At 44.3% G+C, this 24,771-nt stretch overlaps 1 protein-coding gene across 1 annotated transcript in view; it reads right to left on the reverse strand.

Moving 5' to 3' along the window:
- DNTT (DNA nucleotidylexotransferase) overlaps positions 1-11,737 on the reverse strand; it is a 28,557-nt gene extending 16,820 nt beyond the window's left edge. The window contains exons 1-2 of the mRNA XM_025880938.2: positions 11,535-11,737; positions 679-850 (exon numbers count right to left, since the gene is read on the reverse strand). Coding sequence (XP_025736723.1) covers positions 679-850; positions 11,535-11,737 — 375 coding nt within the window. The remainder of the gene's footprint in view (positions 1-678; positions 851-11,534) is intronic.
- Between the last annotated feature and the right edge of the window lie 13,034 nt (positions 11,738-24,771).

The raw sequence follows: 24,771 nt of genomic DNA on the forward strand, positions 1-24,771 counted from the left end.
AGATATTATGAAGAAAAAATTGGCAGCAGTTTAATGGCAATTGTCTCTGGAGAGAGGGTAAAATTATAGGAGAGTCAAAGTTTATATTATATGCATCTCTAATATTCAAATTTGCTACAGTTAACATGTAATATTTTTGCATCAGGAAAAATAAACATGAAAAAGAACAATCAATTAAGTACCATTTTCCTTTTCCATGAACTTGCATAGTCATGGTCTGAACCTTCTGGACGGTTCTAACATTAATGGTGAAGGACTTGGAATTAAGAGTCCAACTTTCCTTATTTTTTCTTTATGAATGATCGTAGTAAGAAAAAAAAAAAAAGGAACCCTTCACTTTTCTGGCTACCAGAACATCAACATTCCACATTTTGAAATATTTGTGTATGGTCTTGCTCACAAAACTAGCTACCATTTGTTAGGTGCTATAGATCAGGCTGTGTGGTAAGCACTTTGCATTATGTCACTCTAGTTCTCATAACCATCTTGTCAGGTAGGTCCAATTGCTATCTTATTTTGTAGAGGAGGAAACAGAAGCTCAGAAAAGCTGAGTGACTTGCCCAAGCTCGCACAGGGGGTGAGCAGAAAACCTGGGGTCTAACCCAGTCTGTTGATTCTACAGCCCGTGTTCCTAATTATCAAGTGAAGGGCAAAGAAAACCACAACGATAACACTTACAAGCTGGTGTTTCCCCAACATCTCCACTGGTCTTCCTGCTCCCATTGATTCTATCAGCCAGGAGACGTCGAGGAGTTCTAGCTGTGAGCTGGCTTTCATATTCTGTACCTGCAGCCACTCCAGGACCTCTGAGCCAGAGTTGTTTTCTGCCACAATGTGGGTGATGGAATCACTGCAGAATGCAAGAGAGCGTTACCAGCTGAAGGGAATTTCAAATGAGAAGTGTTCCTCTCTCCTTGAGGTGTTCAGAACATGCTGTCTGATGAAGAAAAATGCATGCTAGACCTGACCATAGGTACAGAGAATTTAGGCCTCCATGGAAGGGAATTCTGCTTTAATTAGTGTAGCCACAAGTGGTCTATGTTACATGTCAGATGCAAGCAAAATTAAGAAAACATTAACAAGATTGTGGTCAATGGAAAACCAAAGTCCAGAGAAGATGAAAGATGAAATTGTTCTTAAAGTGGCAGCAAGCACTGTACGTGTGGCTTTGGTGTGCCATTTTATTTTTATTTGTAGAGGGCTTCAGCCTGGTGCCTTTCCAACTGGCTGACTCCGATCCACAGTGAGAAATACATTTTATATCATGACCTAAAATAGAAAGAGATATATGTAGATATGCTTGTAACATTCCATTAAACTGGTCTCACAACCCATTAATAGATGGTGACCAGCTTTGAGGAAATATTGCTCCACATGTTTTTCAAGGCACAGTCTAGTGATGGAGGGTAGGTGAGAAGCTTTCCCCCAGTAACCACTGAGCACATACCGTGTTTCAGCATTATCCAGGTACCTTACATCCATCCTCCCACTTAATACTCCCAAAGCTCCTCAAGGAAGTGTTATGTTATTCACACTTCAAAAATGGGGAAACTGAACGGGAGAGTTTATGTGACAGTGTGAAGGTCACACAGCTAGTAAATGGTATTGATCCTTTTTGATTGTCTCTTTCTGGGTCGAGTATGTTATTTCTGGTTTTCAATAAGTCTTCACGGTCAACATCATATCATTGGAACCGATGTTTTTTAAGGCTCTTTCCATTCAAATAATCTACGAATCTGGGAGATAGTAAGATGCATATCTAGGCATCCAAGAGAGGAATAGAATTCTTTTCTCTTTCCCACTTCTCTTCCTTGACTTCCTCTTTCTCCTTCTCCTTTTTTTTGATTAACTCTTGGATTCACTGGGTATTTTTTGGTTCCCTGTTATATTCACAGCCCTAGGTTCCTTGTGGTGGTGGCAGCAATGGTGCTTGTAGTGGTAGGAAGTAGGGTACTAAAGAAGAAAAGGGAAGTTTCTGGACATTGGTATCCTTTTTTTTTGAAGATTTTATTTATTTATTTGACACAGAGAGAGAGAGAGCATAAGTAGGCAGAGCAGCAGGCAGAGGGAGGGGGAGAAGTAGGCTCCCCGCTGAGCAGGGAGCCCGATGCGGGGCTCGATCCCAGGACCCTGGGATCATGACCTGAGCAGAAGGCAAACGCTTAACCGACTGAGCCACCAAGGCGTCCCTGGACATTAATATCTTACGTGAAGCAGATGGTTAACGATATGTTATGACAAGACATGAGGCATGGAAAAGATCTGCAAGTGGTGTGCAGAGAAGGAAAAGAGCTGGCGTGAGCTGAGAGAGGCAGGGTGGCTTTGTGGAAGGAGGGGTTTTTGTCCAGTCTTGATGGATGGGGAGGAATAAATAGGGACCTGGAAGGCAGAACTTTGGGCCCTCCTAGAAGAAAAGGTTCAGAGGCCAGAGGAAAGTAGCAGAATGGGCTGGACCAGAGTGAAGAGTTTATGTTGGGAAGTAGTTGTAGATGTGGCTTGAGTTGTTGGGGCAACCATGTTATAGAAGGTCTTAGGAGCCTGGTTGAGGAGGTTGGATCTCATTTTCTAGGGTGGTGGAACCAGTGAAGGATTTTGTGAGCAGAATATGCACAGCCTCACCGTGTCTTTTAAAAAGGCTAATCTGAGCAGCCCTCTTGGCGCAGTGGGCAGCGCGTCAGTCTCATAAAAAGGCTAATCTGGTCCACACAATGATTTGGAGGGAAGAGTGATGGGTGAGGAGGGTGGGGAGCTAATTAGTAGAATGAAACTATGACCATGTGCGAGATGATTCTAATGCAGTCTGACTCCTGTAGCACCGGGAAGAAAGGCAAAGGAGACATAGGAGGGGCCTCTGGCGTTAGTTCACCTATGAAAGCTGAAGCAGAGAGCAAATATTACTTTCCCATCTCTATCACAGTAAAGTCAGAGTGCTTTTGGTAGAAATAGGGATTTAAGAAGTCATCTCTTTGGGGTGGGGAGTGAAAATGAAGTTTGTTTCGGGCATGCTGCATTTGAAGGGCAGCAAGAGGTCCACAGTGAGAATGTCCGGTTGACAGTTGGGGTGTGAGGCTGGCGCTGGGAGAGAGCTGGGGCTGGAGGCCAGAGCTGAGCCATCTGGATGGCAGGGTGCGCAGCGGGCCAAAGCAGAAGTACTTCGTGGTGAAACCACATCTGACAAGAGTTGGGGGAAGACCACTCACTGCATCCCTATTCTAGGTCCTCATCATTCCAAGAGTGATTTGTAATAAGCTTCTTGAAAGATTCTTTATGTGAAGACTTTAAGAAGACAATAGAAAGATTAATAGAGCTACATAGGAAGTGTTATTCCGTCTAGACTTCTGCCTTTTGGAGGAAAACTTTATTATAATATTATTTTTAATTATAATAGAATATTTTGCTATTATAATTAGTATTAAGGTTCTGTCTTAACTTCAGGGGAGACGGATGTGCTGAGGGGGAGCTCTGGGGCTCAACTTCCAAATTCAAGCCCCTCCCCATCCACGCTCCTGCCATCCCCACCCCCACTATGGCTTCCCTTGGGACAGCGTGGCCATGTCTGAGTTCACACAATTGGATGAGAACCACATGCATTTTTCACAGCGTTCATAGAAGCACATTTGCAAATAAACAGGCCACACAGCCTATGGAAGAAGACTCTGATTTGAACTTCCAACCCCTGCTCATTAAGCAATTAGCAAACAAAACCAAACAACAACGACAACAGCAATAATAGAGCACACACACACAAAATCAAACAGGACCTCTTCAGCCGTCCACACAGTGCTACCCAGAGCTGGGTACTGCTTGTCCCTGGTTCCCACAAGGTAAGCACAGAAATGAAAAGTCAGCATTTAGAAACTTTCATTGTAATTTGACACCATCACAGTAGTTTCCTGTATGTTGTTTTTTGATAAAAGCGTTGCTCTTTAATGAAGTTTTTGGAAAACGGGTCCTTCACCACAAATAACTTAAGATCGTCTAGAGAATAATCTCTACATTCCCGGTCTTCTTGCGTTGCCTGAGTTGGGCTGATGGGCTCCTGGTGGCCAGCTGCATCTGGACTACAACGTGCTTCCTGCATCGGGCTCGTCACGTGCCCATTGCAGACCATTCTCAGTCTCTGTGCATTTGCTCACTTTCAGTTCTAAGCCCTTAGCAACAGAGCTGTTAAGGAGAGCTCTGCCTCCCGTGTGTTCTGCTGACAATTCCTTAGTGCCATGTTATGGCAACTCTTTGTCTATTTGCTGCAAGAGTAATTTTCTCTCTGCTCTGAGCATGCCAATATTAGAAATATTAGTAATGTGGGAATATCACTATGTGCCAGACTGTATGGTAGGCACATTTCTCGCATTCCCTCATCTAATTGTCAATGAGAAAAGAGACCTTGGAGACATTAAAAATTCACCCAGCTGATAATTGGTGGAGTAGGGATTCAATCCCCAATCGATGTTAGTCCAAAGCCTCTGTGTGGGGCTAAACTGAGCTACCCCTCTGTGACTTTGTGCTTCTTCCATGGCAGAAGGAAGAACATCTGGAAGGGTATCTTCATAATAAAAAACCCTGATTCCCTCCAAAGGGCAGAAACAGAGAACCGATAGCACTTCCCATTGGCCACACTGTCCCTGCTGCTGCCACATGGAATTTGTGTCTGGAATTTATGTCCAATAGCATGTGGACCTCAGTAAGACTGCAAGACATGGACAGCTGTCCCAGGAAATCTGAAAGAACAGTTGCCATGGCTACACACCAAGATGGAGAAGTCACAGAGAGGCTGTCAGGCTCTCTGAGCTCTGAATTTTACCTAAGCCTCGCAGAGAGGCAAATGTGCTGAGGGGAGCCCTGGGGCTCATCTTCCAAGTTCAGGCCCCTCACCATTCACTCTTACCACCCCTGCCCCACCACCACTCTCTCTTCATGGGGGATGTCTCTGGATCCCGGGGGACGTTGTGAGGTGGGGGGGGGGGTGTGCTGTATAAGGATCCACCAACAATACAACGTACAGGCATACCCAAAAGAAAAGGCTGTAGAAGAATACTCCAGAATACTGCAAACGGTTAGAAACACACACACACACACACACACACACACACACACACACACACATTCTTACTCAGTCCTCACAGGTCTTATGTGGTGGGTGATATCATTTCAGATGAGAAAACCAAGGCTTGAGGAGGCTCCGTGAAGCCAGGATTCAAACCCAGCTGTGCATGACTCAAGCAATCTCTTAACGTTCTACTAGACTGTGGTTAGAACCCTGAGTGAGGTGTTGTTTAAGTCTGGTTTTTTTTTTTCTGTATTTTCCCATTTTCTGTGATGAACCATCTATCATCACTTTCTACTTAGGGAGAAAAATACATATGAATGTCACTTTTAAGGGCAAAACCTGGATCTGGGGCTGAGGTGGTACCTGCCTTGGCCCTGGAGTCCTTGGCTTTTTTCTTACACTGAGAGAGGACAGAAGCCCAGGCAGTAGCCCCAAACTTCTCCTAGAGACCCCAAGGTGCTGTGGAGATGGCTGTTCCTGGATTTCTTTAGTTTCTTTCTTTTTTTTTTAAGATTTTATTTATTTATTTGAGAGTGAGGGAGAGAGTGAGCACAAGATGGGGGAGGGTCAGAGGGAGAAGCAGAGAGCCTGACATGAAGCTCAGTCCCTGGACTCGGATCCCGGGACCCTGAGATCATGACCTGAGCCGAAGGCAGACGCTTAACCCACTGAGCCACCCAGGCGCCCCAAGTGCACCTAGTTTCTTAGCCAGAACCAATTACTGTTGTCTTGGACTAGGTTTGGGAGGGATTGAACCAATTAGAACAATTCTGAACTAAGATTCGTCCCTCAGCTTCTCACAGGGAAAGGATTCCGGGTCCTCTCCTTCAACTAGTGCTCAACGGAAACGTGCCTGGCTTGGTCCTTGGCGTCCCTGAGGGCAGGGACAATATTATCATCTGCCTAGTTATCGTCTAGGTGATAATTATGCCTGGTGCCCAGCACATGGCCAGATTCATAGCAACAGTGAATAGATAGACCATTGGTGGAATGAATAAATGAATTAATCAATAGCTCTAAAGGAACTAAACTCTAGTGTCTACCAGAGACACCCAAGAAGCTGGGTTAAAATTCAGATGCTTGGGCCCTATCAAGAGAGATTCAAATTCAGTAAGTCTTACATAGAGCCCAGGAATATGCTCCCTTGGTAATTCTCATGTAGTCAGTTCTAGTTATTCATTGGTGCATAACCAACTCTCCCAAAATGTAGTGGGTTAAAAAGAGCAACAATTTTATTATATCTCACAATTCTGTGGGTCCAGAATTCAGGCACCTGTCAGGTATGGTGCCAATGGAGGTGTGATGCGCCATATGGCTCAGCATGTCTGGAACGTTGGTGAGGATGCAGGGAGGCATCTATCAACGGTAAGCACTTTCACTTGGTGTCTCTCAGAGGGACTCAAACTTTTTATGTGAGGCTGTGAGATCCAGAGAGCAGCAGAAGCCTCAGGGCCCTTTATGACCCAGCATCAAGAGTCACCTAGTGTCATTCTATTGGTTGAAGCGGTCACAAGCCCTCCCAGATGCAAGGGAACAGAGAATAGTCCTTGCCTCTCCTTGGGAGCAACCATATTTCCAAACCACCCCACAGCCCAAGAACTATACTTTGAGAGATGCTGCTGTAGAGAAAAATCTCTCCTGAACTGCCCGCACACTGGACTTTGGGCTCAATGACCGCCATGTTTCCAACATGGTACTCATTTCTGTGTAGGGACATGAAATCATTTTAGCAGGTAGATAGCTGAACACTAAGAAGACGTATGAATTTATATCTACATGTTAAAATTATGCATATCAGACCCATGGTTTTCATGGATTTCACAGTTTTTATATTATTCCTTAGGACAAGACTAAATTATTTTTAACAATTCATCTGAGAGACAATTGAAGGAAGCACAGTAAGTCTATAATAATGCATGTGGTAAAAGTTACTATAAGAATCATGAATGTGCCATTCACATGTCCAGAAAGCCCTGAGTTATAGAATTAACTCACACATTTTGGTTCTGCCTTTTTTTTCTGATGCCTGTATCTTCACTGTTCCTGTCTTTCTTTTCCTAGTTGGCCCTGCCTCACAGTACAGTTAGAAAAATTCTTCATGAAGAAAAAGGCAGCCACCCTTCTTTGCCGGGAGACAGACTGACCCCCATTCTGACTTCCCCAGCCTTCCCGGATGGTTACCTGTTTTTATCTTTGTCTTTAAAATAGGTTTCTTTCCCCAGAGAGGTCATCCCCAATCCTTCCCATCTGATCTAGGACTTATCTTGTAAATAATGACTTTAAATAGTAATTTACAGTTAAACTGAGCTGTTTACTGTTTAAAAAGCCTCCTGCCAATTTCCCTTAGCAACTGATCTGTTTCAGGATCCCCGACATAGAAAAATCAAAGCAGTTTTATTTAGTTTTATCTCACACGTTAACTACCACCAGTAGGTAGGTTACTATTTCCAGCTCTGACACACCTAAGAACGAGAGAGTCTTGCCTTGATTTTTTTTTCTCCCACCTTAAATGAGATTATGAACATTAACTTAAAGTCCCCAGATTTTGAAATGTGAAGTAATTTGGACCAGAGAAGGTCTAGAGCTTACAATGCACGTTCTTGAATTTATAAATCTTTACTATTTTGCTGATTACAAAAGTAATAATGGTGCATCATAGAAAAAAATTAATTACAAAAATTAATCTTGGTAATCACAAGTTCCTTTGGCTGGTTTTATATTCACTAGATAAATCATTCTTTGAGCAAATACTTCCTGAAGCTACCATGTATAAGAAAACTGTCAAAGGTCTAAGGGTGGGTTCTACAAGATGGCCCCCATGATGCCCTTGCCCTTGTGGAGCCAGGGAGAAGTAATTGGGTGAACTTAGAAGTAAAGTCAAGTGACAGAGCTGGGGCCAGCCCTATGCCATGGATTACATCCATGTACTGGGGAGGAAGTTCCATCCTCTAAGAGGGTGTCCGGGGGTCTTGGGTTTTAGACACAGAGAGGTGTAGGGAGAAGGGATTCGAGGTTGGGGTACATCTTGCTTTCATCAGGCAATATGTTCTAAAGGTACCCTTGTGGATGAATAAGGAGGTCTGAGCAGGACAAAAGTACCATCTGGTGGGTTTCTTCTGCTCCAACAATGGAACTGAGAGAGTATTAAGCTGCTGGGCGGAGACACCCTGGGCGCGACCCTTTCCAGCCACAGCTCTTTCTTCTTCGACATCAGCAGTTTAGGTCAAGACATAGTGGGTTTCACTACTGTGTTCATAGAGGAGAGTCGATGACAGAGTTTTAAAATAGCTCAAAGTACTGAAACTAGGGATGAAATAAGAACATGACAAGCACCAGATTCTCGTCCTTCTCTGGCTTGACCTAGATAATTTGAGGATTATGAAGTTGCTCTAAAATTTAGAATGTTGGCCATGGAATAAAATTCAGTATCCTTTTCATGAATGTGCAAAATGCTCAAATGATTGGACGTCTCCCCTGATTTCTGTTTTAAGACACAGCTTCCTATGGGACATTGACTAGCATGTCTTCTGAAATATAACATTAATATAACATATAATATAAGTGAAACTGATTCCAAATAGAATCAGTGCACATACGCTGGGGAATGAAATAGCTCCAGATAGTTCAATGGATTCAGGTACACCATTTCTAAGCTATGGGTTCAGGTCCAGGTAAAGTAGGAGTCAGATTTTTCCTCAAATATAATTCCCCTGGGGTGCCTGGGTGGCTCAGATGGTTAAGCGTCTGCCTTCGGCTCAGGTCATGATCCCAGGATCCTGGGATTGAGTCCCGCATCGGGCTCCCTGCTCCTTGGGAGCCTGCTTCTCCCTCTGCTTCTCTCTCTCTCTCTCCTCCTCTGTCTCTCATGAATAAATAAATTAAAAAATCTTTAAAAAAATATAATTCCCCTGGCAGCCAAAGAATGTACTAGAAACTATGGAGATTGCTGCCTGTTTTCAGGGCATATCTATATTTTTAGCTCCTCTTTCTTTAAATCTTATATACTAGAAAAGGAAGGGATAGTCTTCGCTATTGAGAAGTATCCTTTCTTTTAGATATCAACTTTCTTCATTTTTATTTAAAATATATACTTATTGTAAAAACAATGGAAAACATAGAGAATAAAACAACCATAATCCCTTCCTAATAGCCCCTTCCTCACAAAAATAACCACTTACAACATTTTGATGGGTTTCCTTCCTGTCTTTGTTCTGTTTGTTTTTATTATTTGACCTAGTTCATATTGTGGAGACAGAATCCTCTATAAAGGTCAATGGACCCAGCTTATTAACAAGAAGACAATCGCACTTTACATCTGTGTGCCTGTTTCTAATTTACCAGAGCACACTGACGTCCATCATCACATTTGGTGATTACCTCAGAACAAACTACTTTTCAGGAAGCTAAGGTCAGAGAGCAGGGAGGGGGTCTGGCCCCACACTACATGGCCAGGAAGGGTCAGAGCCAGAATTGGAGGTCTCTAGACTTCTTATCTAGAGATTTTCCCCTACCACAATTTCTACTGCCCTTTTCAATTAAGGGCTATGTATCTATGCACAGAAATTCCGTTTGTCAGCTGGGACTTCTACTTCCTGTGGTTTCGTTTTGAGCCATCACACACATTTGTATTTCATGTGTCTTCTGGGCTGTCAGCCTGGGAGCTTTGCCACCATCATACGCATGGCCGCAATTTGCTCACTATGCACCACTTACCTCTGTAACCTGAGCCGCTGGGCTTGGTCCTTGGCAGCAGGCATCGGACGCATGGAACCGCCTCTCTGGCTCTGTGGCCCAAAGAAGAAACTTGCTTCCCGTGTCTCTCCAAGTACCTGCCTCAGCCACCATGTCTGTATTAGTAGCTGTGCCTGTAACTAGTCAGCCCTTGCTGGAAGTGCAGACGCTTCAAACGAGAGCTTTTGATGTAAGTGGTACCTTGACCACCTGGCTGTCACCTTCCTGCCTGGCCCTTGCCAACTTTCTTTACCACAAAAAGCAGTTCCATGTTTGCTGAGGCTTTTCATTTCTTCTTTTCAAATTTCCTTTTTTTTTTTTTTAATTTCTGGGTTTGGGCCTCTTTACCTATGTCATCTTTTCTTCCCCTAATTCCAACATTCTATGTAAGTCAGTAAGATTAAAGTAGACTTAACAGTTAGATGAAATCTATGATTCCATGGAAGAGATGTTGAGATTTGGGGCTTAACATCCCAAACAAGATGGGGGTTAAAACAAAAACAAGAGGCAGAGAGGGGGAAAGGAGAGTACACCAAGAAAAATCAGATGAGGGGAGAGACCACAGGAGACTCGGGAATTTCTAAATAGGGCATTTTAGTAAAAAAATAAATAAATAAAATAAAAGGTTTCTGTGACTGTGACTCTTCATAGGAATTATGAATAATTTGAAAATCATCATATCTTATTATTGACTTTTGACACGTGTTTCTCTAGCAATTTGAAGGTGGCATTTCTTCAGCAGGAAATGCCTGTCAATTTTACTTTGAAATATCAAAGACTGTTTTTAAAATAAAAAAATTAATTTTCACAGAAAATTATCAGTTTTTCCTGACAAAGTGGTGGTCAGTCTATTCTTTGGACAATCAAAACCAGCCAGTTGCACTGATCATCCTTCATCCGTTGCAAGCCCCCTGGCTGTTCTGTGAAGAACTAATGTAGTAGTTAGAGAAACAACAAGGCTAATTGCTGGGGTGAGTGGGGTTGTGAGTGAACTAGTCTAGGTGGCCCAAGAGTGACTTCAGTTGCCTTTTTGTCTGGGCTTTGACCTCATCACTCTCAGCACCAAGTCTACCGGCCGTGGACAGAGCTGTCCCTGAATCTTTAACCAGCCCTCCTCACTCTGTGAACCCCACTGGGACAGTTTGTCAGAAAAGCATGATCAAGGCCACATTTGGGTGCCTGTGGAGAGCCAGCCACAATCTCTCATCCTAGCCCGTCACGGACACTAGTCACACCAGCACAGCCAGGGATTTAGTTTAATTGCCAAGAAACCAAACCATTCTTTCTGCCTCAGAGTAGCTGAAAATTTTTGATTGAACTCAGTGGGGTCTTGTTCAATTTAGTCAGGAAAAATTGAGTGGTTTCAGCATTACATTTTCCAATTAAGTTTCTGTTATCATCCCTGGATAGCTCATCTCATAATGGTAAAAGGCAAAAACAGCAACAACAAACAAACAAACAAAAAACCCCAAAACAAAACAAACAAACAAGAAAAACAACCAACAAACCAACCAAACAAACCCCCCCAAAACCTTATATTTTGGTGCCAACTAGTTTTAGTATAATTGTATCAGTCCCCACTCATCTTATTTCCCTTAATTAGTTGGCTCAAATGTGTTCTTTGATTTCAAACCCATTTCCCCAGTGGGAGCATCACCTCTTCTGTATGTGGAAGAAAACATAGATTCCTTGGGTTCCAAAGAAGCTGTTCACAAAAGCCCTGCTTATTCACAAAGTGAAATCAGTGATGTCTTACCTGAGCTCATTTTCGACCCTGAATCCTTTCCTTCGTGCCAGCTCCATGAGGAAGGCTCTGCGGGTGGTTCCCATTTTCTTCTCTAAAATATAGAGGACCAAATCCTGAAATTTGATGTCATGAGGAGGAGAGACCATCGAAGCACCTGTTTGCCTGGGCCTCTTCTTCCGAGGGCCCGAGTGGACCATTTGCAAAGGATCCATGGGAAGAGGCATCCGATGCTTGTATCTGTGCCATCAAGTGATGTCTCCAGAAGTGAGGGAGAGCCTGCCCTCCTATATGAAGAGTTCTGATGTCATCTTACTAGTAGATTCTCATCCAGGGCAAGGTTTCTTGGGCTCTGCCCTGCTGACAGCTTCCTGCTGAAGAGCAATGGAGAATTTTTATCTCTGTTAGCTCATTTGTTCAATGTGGAAATCATAATGGAAACAGTAAATTACCTTTGATTCCTGCGCATAATCTTACCAGATCCTCAGAATAACCTCGCAAGGAAGGTAGGGAAGCATCATTACTCCCATTTTAGCATCTATCTATCCATTTATTATTCATTCATTCATTTATTCATTTATGTGTTAAGGCCCCTTTGTCTTTATTTTTGATTCCTTTTTAACCTTCCAACTTGCTTGCATTCTCTTCCTCTTTTAGGTAATCATTATAATACATTGGATTTCTATAGTTTCCATGGGTGTTATATGTTGTGTGTAGTTGTTTTGATTTTACATAAATGGCATTGTTAAATTTCTCATTCTGCTGATCACTTTTTCACTCAAAAAATGGATCAAATCCCTCCACACTAGTCTATGTTCCAATCCGTTTCCTCTGATTGCTCCACAGGAGTTCATGATGGACATTTTAGCTGTACTGGTGCATTTTGTAAGTGAGGAAACCAAGACTCAGACAATTTACTCAAGATCACAGAGTAAGAGGCAGAACCACGTCTTAAACTCGGGTCTTCAGGCTCCAAATGTTACGTATCTCAGTTTTCTCAGTGGACTAAGGTAGCCCGGAGAATAGTCTATTATGTAACTCCAAAATTGATCTTTTGGGATGGAATGGGATGACCTTCAGTTAAGAATTACTGCCATAAAAAGACATTTCCACAACCTATGTGCAAAATAAAACTAGTGTCTCTCACCAATATACTTTATCAATCTCATTTCTTGAGAATTTACTATGTGGTCAAGGCAAGCACCTACAAGCCTTAGCTGATTGAACCCTCATAATGCCGCTGTCTGGTAGGTACTAGCATCCCCACTGAGGTGAACACCTTCTGCAAGGCTGCGGAGCTAATATATGGTTATAGGTAGGAAATTATCAAGCCAGGACTTAAACTCAGATCTGTCTGCTTTGAAAACCTGTGCTTTCAACTACCGAGAAGCCTTCCTCTGTGCATGTCTTCTCCCATAAAAATCAAAGTTCTGCTCACCCATTTGCTATGTTACTTGAGACTTTTGCTATCCCCAAAGGCACATGAGCTCCTCACCACAACACTAGAGAAGAGTGATGTGACAGTTGCCTTCAAGCATTTGCAAATTTGTGTCGTCCAAAAGAGCAAGATCAGAAACCTTGGGTGGAACTTATAGAGTAGTAGATCTTAACTCTCTGCAAATATGAACTTTTTATTAACTAGAGCTGTCTAAAAATATAGGGAGACTGCTTAGTACAGTGAGATAGTACAGGTTATGAGAAGTGTTCAAATGGGATCCAAACAGTTGTTCATTGAGATGTTATAGAGGGACTTGGACATCTGGTAAGGACCTTTAACGTCATTCCAGTATTCTGTGATTGTTTGTTAAAGACAAAAATCTGGGGCCAGGAGCCCATTTTGGACCCCCCTGTTAGAGGAGTCTAGTCACTGACGTGCTGAGCGCTCTGTGTGAGAACACAGACTTAACTACCATGTGGCTCCCCAGCATGGAGAAGCAAGACTCTTGCAAGAGCCTGGGGTTGTCATGTTCATCCCCACGGCATGGCCAGAGGAAGAACGGGTATGTCACCTAAATGGCAAAGGAGATGGGGAACTAGCACAGAGACACGGCTGAGAGCTCAGGCTCTGATGGCAGGCTGCTGGTCCAAATCCTGTGGCCATTATTTTGAGCTGTGACCTTGACCACCATGCTTCCTTCCCCAAGCCTCAGGTTTCCCCCTCTGTAAAATGAAGGCTAACTGAGATAACCCACACAGCCTGCTGAGCAGAGTGCTTGGCACAGAGGAAACACTTCAAATAACTGTCAGTTGGTAGTAATTTGGTGTTTGTTTTTAGAGAAGAGCCAGTTGGATCTGAAATCAGATCTTTATGTTTTATAAAACTACTTAATCATCAAAAGATGATGTTAACCAATGTCTTACTTAATCTGCTTTGAATCACTGGTATTGAAGAGATTACCAACAAAAATTTAAAATGTGATAATGGCTGTCTGATTATCAGGCTATTGTCTCTCAGCCCCAAATCTACCTTTCTGTGATGGGCTCTATGAAGTTGGGGCTAGGACTGTGCAGACACCATTTCTCCTCTTCAGCTGGCTCCATGCTAGGCTCTATCAGTAGGGGGCACAAGAGGGATGCTACAAGGCTGGAGAGAGGGGAAGGTCTTGATCCTTTTGGTTTGCTTGCTGATACACTCACAGTCTTCTCAGTAATGGTTTTTCACTCAGGCTGCAGCAGCTGGTTCCATTCTGCCGCATTTTTTAAAAAGATTTATTTATTTTGAGAGAGAGAGCATGCAAGCGTGTGAGCAGGGGGAGGGGCAGAGGGAGAGGAAGAAAGAGACTCCCCACTGCGCAGGGAGCCTGACCAGGAGCTCAATGCCACAACCCATGAGATCATGACTTGAGCTGAAACTGAGTCCATTGCTTAACTGACTGAGCCACTCAGACCTTTTTTTTTTTTTTTGGCACAACCAGACATAGCTTCATCATGCCCTTCAGAGATACCAACACCAGCCAGGCACATGTCCTTTTCAGGGGTCTGAATCTTCTTCCTATGAAGTACAGCACAGCGCCCCCTCCTCAAAGATCTGTGTTGCAGCTCCATGGAGACTCCCTGCTCCACAAGTGGGGTTCCACCAATCCCAACTCGGCCCCTTTGTCCCCACAGCCCTAGGGGTGAGCCATGCTCCCTGCAGTTACTCTCTGACTTATCTCAGTGTTCTTTTGCTTTTCAGTCTTCCAATGCCTGTCAAACCAATCCCTTATGTTAAATTCTTTCTGTTGAAATACCTAGTGTGTTTTCCTTTTTCCTAACTGGACCGTGACTGATACACTGTCCAGTTAAAGTGAGGCATAAGAAATGAGGACCCACCTACACTTCTGGGGCATACTCTTTCTAAAAGGAACTCTGACAAAAAAAATTCTTTAAGACATCCAAATCCCCTAAACCGGCATTTCCATTTTGTTAGGAAAGAGAGACAAATAAATGTGAATGCACTAAGATGTTCATCACAACCTTTTGCAGAGAAGACTTAAAACAACATAAATGTCCAATCACTGTGGGGGGTGATAAAGTATTATGCAGCCATTAAAATGACATCATGAGAAAATACTTTAAAACGTGGGTAAATGTTCACAATCTAATAATTGTAAAATCAGTGTACCAAATAGTAGTTACTGTATGGCATCAATTTTGCCAGAGAAGACTAGAAAAATATATGGCAAGCCTGATATAATAGTAGATATCACTGGTTGTTGGTTTATGCATGATTTCTATTTTTGTCTTTGTGCTTTTCTGTATTTTACAAATTTTCTATAATAAACATGAATCCTATCTGCCACCACAAAAACAAAGGACTTACAAAAATTACCTTGAGTTGACACCATGTGGCTTTAGTGAAAGCTATGATTCAAAGGTAGCGAGGTTGCTCTGAGTAAGCTAAATAGCAGGTGAACATGTTTTCTGATAATTACAGCACAGGGCTGAGTGACAAACACTTCATATTTTGCGTGAAAATCCTATCTCACCACCAGGCAAGACTCCACTGAGGAATGGGAGGGGCTGTGTAATTCTGCCTGGTTTATATAACTTACTGAAGCTGACTCTGGGGAGGGAATCTGTGGCTTTGAGACCCCTTTTCCTACCTCTGAGGGTCCTTTTCATGGTATCATGTGACTTGTGTTAGGATGACAGTTATGAAGGCTGAAGCCATTGTCGTGGCTTGGGGAGGGGAGGTGTGAAACCCCTTAGCCTCACCTTAAATTGGGTCTGAGTATACCAAAGTCTCATTGTTATTTCAGGAATTAAACTGAATCATGCTCATGAAAGTGCCTGCAAAATCATGAACCACTGCACAAAGGTCAATTGTCCTTGTTATTCTCATTGGCACTGCTGCTAATGGCAGGAATTAATTAATTTCCTCTTACTGAACCACTGTTTTCTGGAGCTATTTGCACCAGGTGTTGAGCACACCCTTGGCCCGGTATATGGGTCAATCAGCCCCAAATCTTGGTGGCTTAGCACAACAAAAGTTTATTTTCTCTCGTGCTACTTTTTGGTGGAGGATTCTTCTTCACTCAAGACTCAGGCTGGTGGAGGCTTCACAGTTTTGTACCTGTACTGCCTGGACGATGAGGTTTTCTTGGTAACCCTGGCAGAGAAGAGGGCATGGGGTGGGGGGGTCTTGCATTAGCAATTAAATGCTTTGTCTTAAAAATGATACATATGACTGCTGGTCATAGCCCATTGGTCAGAACTAGTCACACGGTCCCACCTAAATACATCAGGGCTTGGAAATGCAGGGGAGCATAGGGGATTTGAGGGGAGCATTCCTGTTCCTGCCATGCCCAGGATCAAACTAAGTGCTCATTGATGGGCACCTTCTGGAGACACCCAGTCAATGGGATGTTACTGCATCTACACTAAAGCCATGGCAGAGATTAGGGAGGACCAGAGCCCTGTGCTTCCTAGAGGAGCAGCTCAAGAGAAGGACCACATTGTCCAGTCGTCAGGCCATTCTAGGACCTTTAGAATTCCAAGCTGTTGTTGTGGTCCTGGGGACAAGAAGATCTGATCTCTCTGAAATACCTCCATACCAACTGTTCCTCCTTTCAAGCAGTATATAAGGGGGAAAGTCCTTTATCAGTGTCAAAGTCTATCCTAAATTTGAATCGGGTATTCTTCCTGCTGGCACAGTCTTCTGTGCTTCCTTGCCCATGAGAGCATGTGTCACTCTGTATTGCAATGCTCTGATCCCCTGCGTGTACCTCCTGTTGGGGCAGGACTCATGTAGGTTGTATTTACATCGGAATCCCCAGCTCCTAACACAGCACCTTGTATGGTAGACACCAGTTAAGGTAGAAGAAGCTAGAAACCAAACATAAGTTAATATTATCATTATTCAGCTTCTATGCTGTTTGGGTAACTATGATATGAATCTTCTGCCGTGACCACCCTTCTCCACCCCGCACATTCCCAACTAAATGTCTCTTCAATGTGAGCAAGTATAACACAGTTGTTAAGGAACCAGACTACCTGAATTCAACACCCAGACGTTTATGAGCTGTGTGACCTTGGGCAAGTTACCAAGCCTCTCTATGCCTCAACTCCCTCATCTGTGCAATGGGGTTATGATGACTTCTGTCTTACAAGTGGTTGGGAGGACTAAACACTTCAAAGAGTCCTGGCACGCAGGAAGTCCTCAGAAGTAGTCACTGTCCCTGCAACAGTGCGGCCTTCTTGTTCCCCTCCCTGCCCTTCCCCTCAGTCCCCATACCCTTGAAACGTATTTTCCCAGAGTACTTCCCACTGGCCTTTTGATGTCCCTAGACTCTTCCAAAAGTAGTGTCAGGCCCAGTGAGGAACAGACTCAGATCTCAAAGAGGACTATAGGAGTGCCTGCCATAATTCCCAACATGGGTTCCGAAGAACGCTAGTCCCATGAAGTGTTCTGGGCAAAACAAAAAGTTCTGTAGTGAATTAAATTTAGGGAAGCCAGACAAACTTTATACCATTTGCGTTAGAACATGAAAGTTTTTGAGAAGCCTTGCAGTCAAGAAATCCTTTAAATTTTGTTTAGCTCCATGTATTCCCAACTCGCTTGTACTTTTGTTTGCTTGTTCTCTGGAACACTTGTAGCGGCTTGTCGAACACAACAAGTGTTGACGACCACATATGCACTAAGCCTGGGGGCCTGGAGTTAGGCCTGGGAACCGCCTGCCACTCACCAGGTATGTGATCTGGGGCGAGTCACTTAACCCATGGGATTCTCAGCCTCTGACTTATAAAAATGGCAATTATGGTACCAGCTTCATTGCACTGTAAGTGAGGGATAAGAGAACGTAAACATACCCGCCTGGCCCCCCCCGGGGGGCTTGTCCCTATTCTACTCTCGCCATCACCCTGCGTCTCCCAGGTGCCGGCGGACACGGCCGGTGCTCCTGGCTTGGGTAGGCAATGCCAGGCTGCCAGAAGGAACACACCTGGTCATTGACTGCCATTGTCACACCCCTGTGCAATCGCTGCTCTTCTTAGTTTAATGTTGACTTGTTCTTCCATTTTGGATAATACTTGATCTCCTTATGATCATTCTTAGAGACCTTTATGAGTGCGAGCATATGGGGCAGGAAAGAAGGGAGAGGGTGGCTGGTTTACCCTGGTTTGGTGGAGAAGTGGGCCTCTTCTCATCAACAACAGTATTTCTATCCCTAGCAGTCCCGTCGCTCTGTTTTTGTGCTTTAGAAGAAGTCAGTTTGCGAGAGAAAACTTCTGCTTCCGGTAGTTTTATTTTCTTTTATATATCAAACACCTTGTATCATCTACTCATTTCAGCTGTAGATCTGGGAACTCTGCCATCCCCAAATGTGCGGCAGCGTTCTGTTTCGGTTTGGTTTTTTTACCGAACACCAGTTTCCTCTGCTGCCTCAACAGCTGTGCTTGGTTCTTGGCAACAAATGTTTTCTGGAGCTTCGAAGTACGTCCTTGGGAAAACTTATTGAGTTTCTTGAATGACAAAAATCTTAGAAAATGTGCTTCTTGTCCCTGAGAAGCAATCTCTAGCTATGGATCCTTCATGCTAGTAAATACAAGAAAACTGTATTTCAGTTATGACTTGGGGTTTCACCTTTGTCCACAAGGTGAGAAAGGATGGAATGAACAAGGAAGTTGATGGAAACAGCAGCTTATTTGTTCTAGTATTTATTCAAAGATATTTATTAAACTCCAGCTGTGCCCAGGATGGTGGGTGAAAGCATGGGTATCAGGTGTGGAGGGGAGAAAGCGTGGGTACTTGCCTCAATGGTGAGTTTGAAAGGAGAGTTGGGATTTTACTTGCAAAGAATTGGGAGCTGTTTGAGCAAAGGCAGACCGTGACAAAATGGTGCCTTAGGAAAATTAATCGGGCAGTAATGAATGGATGAATGGAAGGAAAGAAATTTGGAGACATGGTGATAATGTAGGTGCGAGGTTACCAAAGACTGAACTGGGGTAGCTGAAGGAAGTCTGAACAGAACCTAAAGGGAGAGCCATAGGAGCTGATGACTGTGTCGTTGGCCACTGGATGGGGCGACCAGGGTCAGTAATGGCCCCAGGACACCTGGCGAGAAGTCCTCCAGTACTGCCAGTCCCCGGATGATTTCCAAGTCTTTATCTCCAGCCCATTCCACTCTCTTGAGTGCCAGGCCCATTTAGTTTCCTCTTACAGGTCTTACTCAAAAAGCCTAAAGCAGAACTACAAGCCCACCCTCCCCAAATTTCTCCTTCATCTCTTCCCCAGATCCTTTTAGTTGTCTCCTTGTCACTTGATGGTGTTCCTGAGGTAACCAGTAACATCTCTGTCCCCTCTGCATGACACACCAGCAATAAGCATGGGGGGCAGGTAGGCGGCCTGGATGAATGTTCCAGAACATTTAGCCTTTGGCTTTGGTCAGCTGGCGCCGACTGGCTCCACCATGCCACGTGACCTGAGTCACTAGATGAGCTTCGTTTCTAGTAAACAGGAGAATGGGGCTTGATTCTTTAGCTCCTACCTTTGGGACCCTATAGTGTCATTGAGAAGTTTTATAATATCATCACATTATGATGATGGAGTAGCAATCATGGTCGTCTGTAAAGGTGTCAGGCTTTGTGAAGGGCTTCAACGGCCATCCTCATGCTCACTCTTCAGAGCACCTGGAGGGTATTTAGGCTGCCCCTCTTAAAATCCCCCCACTGGCAGAATTCAAGGAAGAGAGGGGCGGGAAGGCTCAGGAACGGTGCTTACGGAGGAGGGAGCCCACTGTTCCAGGGTGAGGAGACATGCACCAGATCTCTGAGAGCACTGAACACCTGAGTTGGCACTGGGCGCCGGGAAGCTGGGAGAGCTTCTGAGCAGGACAGTAGCAGGAACAAGTCAGCCCCGCAGGGAGGTGTAGAGCATCAGAGAGGGGAGTCCTCAGACAGGTGGAGATCCAGAGCTCTGACTCCAGCTGGGAGACCATTGCAATCAGCCAGTAGAGAGCTAACGAAAACCGAAACTGGGGCCACTCATTCATTCGTTCATTCACCAATATTTATTGCTTGGCTACTCTGTGCCAGGAACTCTTCTACTCAATAAGAAAACAGAGTCAATAAACCAGATTATCCCTGGTCTCATGGAACTTACGTTTTATTAAAGAGAAACAGACAATACATACAATTAATAATGAATGAGTAGGCCAAATGGTGGTAAGTGCTATGGAAAGAATCGAATGGATGGGGAGGGGCACTTGGGGTGGCAATTTTAACTAGGACAATCAAAGGACTCACTGAGGAAATGACATTTGGGCAAAGGCCTGAAAGAAGCTAATGGCAGTGGGCTGGAGACTGGGGGTTAATGGGACAGAAGGAGGCAAATCAGGAAGGAACAACTTTGAAAAGAAAGGATCTGGAGTCATTTGGACAGTGAACTGGAGAACAATAGGATCACAACCAAAACTGTAAATAGATTTAAACCAAATTTGGAATGTGTTTGGCCTTTATGTTTGAAAAGAGTCATTCGAAGAGTTCAGTTATTCTTTACCAGATTTTATGGGGCCAATTCTATGCTGTAGCAGTATTTGGAACTCTAGGGTTTGAGATGGTCTTAGGTCAGAGGAGAGGAGAAGCAGAGGTTGATGTTAGTAACATGCTTCAAATTCCCGGATGCTCCTCGTCGCTTAGGAATGGACTGTTGCTCCCTCCCACCGTAAACATTACCACGGTCGCAGATGTCCCACCGTTGGCTGCTTGCTGTACTGCCTGCAGCCCCCTTTCAGGACTGAGGCACACGTTTCCTCCTCTGCAGGGAGTGCTTAGAGCTGGTGGCTCACTGCCAAAGGGAGCCACCTGGCCTAAGGGCAGAACCCTCCCGGGGGACAGCCACATCCAGTTACTGGTAGTGGGGTGGGGGACCGGTTATGAAGGCCAGATCATCTTGTTTCAAGGGGTGACAACTCTGAAGTCACCCCCCCCCGCCCCCCCACCCCAGCTCTAGAGCATCCTGTGGGGTTGGCTGAGGCCTGTGTTCTGTCTACACTGTGGAACAACTGTTCCCTAGTCTACTTGGGTCACTTCCTTCACCCCCAACAGACATTGATCCCATCGGCATCCCTGAAAGGCTTCCTGCACACAAATCCCTATTTCAGGATCAGCTTCCCACAAACTCATCCTAAGAACACACCTTTGCCACTTAACCTATTTTGATAGTCTTCTAACTACCTTTCTTTAAGACAAGCCGTGCCTATCTTCCTACTGAGGTCAAAACCTTCTTGACGATCAGGAGACCACCCTTGACCACCCCAGGGGGCGTAGAACTCGTCCTTGCACAAAGGTGACCGTCCCTAAGGACAGGCTTAGGAAGCTTTCGGCTTCCATCCAGAGAGGCCCATGAGAACCGGTGCGCAGAAGAGAACAGCTCAGGCCCACAAGTGTTTGTGCCAAACTATTTCTCTAAAGCTGGTTTTGCTGGGGATGCAACCAAAACCCTTTTATTCCCTGCCAGGAAGTGAAAGTCTTTTATCACCACCTGGGAGGAAAAAGGGGTTCAACCGCTCAGACTCAGTAGAAACAATCTTACATTGGTGAATAGGGTAGGAAGCTCGGTTCTGGATGCAACAAATTTGAGAAATTTATACTGAATGTGGGTTTCTCAAAGAGAATAATTTAGGGGGAGGGGAGTGGACACTCACTTTTGCCACGTTAATTTTTTTTCATGAAGGTTTGTGAGCAATTGTTTACTTTCTAAAAATAACAGAAAATTTTATATTCAATGTTTTAAAATTATGGAGACTACAGTTTGGCTTCTAGTTATGTGCTAAATGATGCGATTATATTGGACCAAAGTGTTTTAACTTGTATGAACTTTATGCTCTTGTGGTGCAAAAGAGCCTAGTTCCTTTCAAAAGTTTTCTGAGGTGGCAGGTTACTTAGTGTCAGAGGAAATACACCTTTGTCTGAGCTCTGTTTAAAAAGGCAGAAGAGGGTCCAGCCTCGAGAACTACGGCTGGAGTTCGCTTCAGACAGCCTGGGAGGAGGACATGGGGAGAGGACAGGGAGAAATCCGGAGGAAAACATCCAGGAAAAGCCCAGCAGCTCTGAGAGGGAAACTCACTAAATTCTAGATGTTAGAGTCTCCTGGGATACCGGGGCACGGTGGGTGTCACTAATTAGTCAGTTTGGGCTGCTTATAATAAAAATACCATAGACTGGACAGCTTAAAAAACGGAAATTAATTTCTCACAGTTCTGGAGGCTAGAAAGTCCGAGATCAAGGTGCTGACAAATACAGGTCCTGGTGAAAACCCACTTCCTGGTTTGCACATGGCCGCCTTCTCACTCTCTCTTCTGGCAGCGAGATCTTGCCTCTAATGTCTCTTCTCAGAAGGGCACTAACGCCCTTCATGAGCGCTCCACCTCCATGACCTAATGGCCTCCCAAAGGCCTCACCTCCAAATACCACCACATTGGGACTTAGGGCTTCAGCATGTAAATTTGGGGGAGACACAAACATTAGGTCCACAACAATGGGTAAAAAATAAACGTAAAGCCAAAAAAACACCGTTTACTTGTTACCTGCAAACACTGTTACATAAATATTTGTTCTCTACTGAGAACTTTGGTTCACATCCCTGGCTACAGGGTAGAACTACCTGAGGTATTTTTGTTTTTGTTTTTTTAAAGATTTACTTATTTATTTTAGAGAGAGGGAGAGAGGGGGAAGGGGCAGAGGGAAGGAGAGTCTTCAGTAGAGTCTGCACTGAGAGCAGAGCCCAATGCCGGGCTCGATCTCACAGCCCTGAGATCATGACCTGAGCCAAAACCAGGAGTCCAACTCTTAACCGATTGTGCTACCCAGGTGCCCCAAACTATCTAAGTTTTTGAAATATCAGGGACCAGGCTCCATCCCAGGCAAATGGAGGCTGAATCTCAGTGGGTGGTGGTGCGGCTAAGCATCCGTGGTTTCCACCAAGCACCAGTCACCCTCCTGTGCTTCTAAGGCTGATGCAACGGCTGGTTTAGAATTTCACTGTGGTTGGGCGCCATCGCTAACCCCACTTTGTCCACCTTCGTAGAAAGCTAAAAAGATATGGAAACATAGACTCCTTTCTTACTCCCTTTTGATATTTGGACTTGTTACATGAAATCACTACTTTTTTTTTTTTTAATTGACATATAAGGTATCATTGGTTTCAGAGGTACAGGTCTGTGATTCATCAGTCTTACACAATACGCAGCGCTCACCACAACACATACCCTCCCCAGTGTCCGTCACCGGCCACCCCATCCCCCCAGCCCCCTCCCCTCCAGCAACCCTCAGTTTGTTTCCTGAGATTAAGAGTCTCTCATGGTTGTCTCCCTCTCCGGTTTCATCTTGTTTCATTTTTCCCTCCCTTCCCCTATGATCCTCTGTCTTGTTTCTCAAATTCCTCATATCAGTGAGATCGTATGATACTTATCTTTCTCTGATTGACTTATTTCACTTCGCATAATACTCTCTGTTCCATCCATGTCATTGCAAATGGCAAGATTTCATTTTTTGATGGCTGTGTAATATTCCATTATGTATATATACCACATCTTCTTTATCCATTCATCTGTCGATGGACATCTGGGCTCTTTCCACAGCTTGGCTATTGTGGACATTGCTGCTATGAACATTGGGGTGCAGGTGCCCCTTTGGATCCCTACATTTGTATCTTTGGGGTAAATACCCAGTAGTGCAATTGCTGGGTCGTAGGGTAGCTCTATTTTCAACTTTTTGAGGAACCTCCATACTGTTTTTCCAGAGTGGCTGCCCCTGCTTGCATTCCCACCAACAGTGTAGGAGGGTTCCCCTTTCTCCACATCCCCGCCAACATCTGTCATGAAATCATTACTTGTAATGTTTTCCTCAACATTCCTTACAACCCAAACCTGCTCCATCCAGCACTTACCAGCCGGCATCAAGCAGGGCTTTGAGAGAAGGCATTCTCGTCCTTTGGGTCATAGCTCCGCTGTGTCAGCACCATGTGAGACAGTGCTCCCCAATGCCACAAGGGCACAGGGCCACATGCTTCTCCCATATACCCAGGCACCACCTTGGGAGCAGTACATTTTCTGGAGTTATCCAAGCAGAAAGAGAGCTACTTAATGGGACAATTTAGATTGGACTGACATGGCCAGATGGGACTAAACTTTAGTTCTTTTCCCACATTACAGCAAGAAGAAAGAAAATCAGCTCTTCTATAGACAAAATAACAAAGCTCACATTTTCTCTGTACACACAAGGTAAGCCATGTTGCATCCTGATACATGAGCTTATAAATCCATTTGCATATGGCCCTGTGTACATACACATCCACATACTGTAAGGCAAGCTAAGGCAAGGCAGTGTGAACAAGATCCTGGAAGAAGAGGCCAGCAGTGGGCAGCACCTGGCATGGTCTGGGATTCTGGCGTCAGAGAAGGAAGGCCAGCTTCTTGCAGGCAAATCGTGACACACACATATGTGAAATGCTGCAAAATAAAACCCATCAGTAAGTGCTATTAACAAGCCAATTTGCCGGGAGCTCCCACAGCTGTTGAGGTAGCTGACCGGACACAGCCGAGCTTCATTTCTAAGGACTGTTGTCACATGCATGGAAGTTCTAGTTGTTTCCACTTGGTGTCAGTATTTTCTACCTTAAAAGGTCTCTGGGTAAAAATTAAGCAAAGTTCCTGTTGAAGAAAGTCGGGAGGACTTGGTTGTGAATAAATTACTTTACTTAAAAAAAAAAAAAGTTTCCTCTCTCTCTCATTCTCTCTCTCTCTCAAATAAATAAATAAAATCTTAAAAA

This window comes from Callorhinus ursinus, unplaced genomic scaffold, assembly GCF_003265705.2.
Source record: "Callorhinus ursinus isolate GAN/ISIS: 27379988/994484 unplaced genomic scaffold, GSC_fseal_2.0 scaffold20, whole genome shotgun sequence".
In the NCBI taxonomy this organism is placed as follows: Eukaryota; Metazoa; Chordata; class Mammalia; order Carnivora; family Otariidae; genus Callorhinus; species Callorhinus ursinus.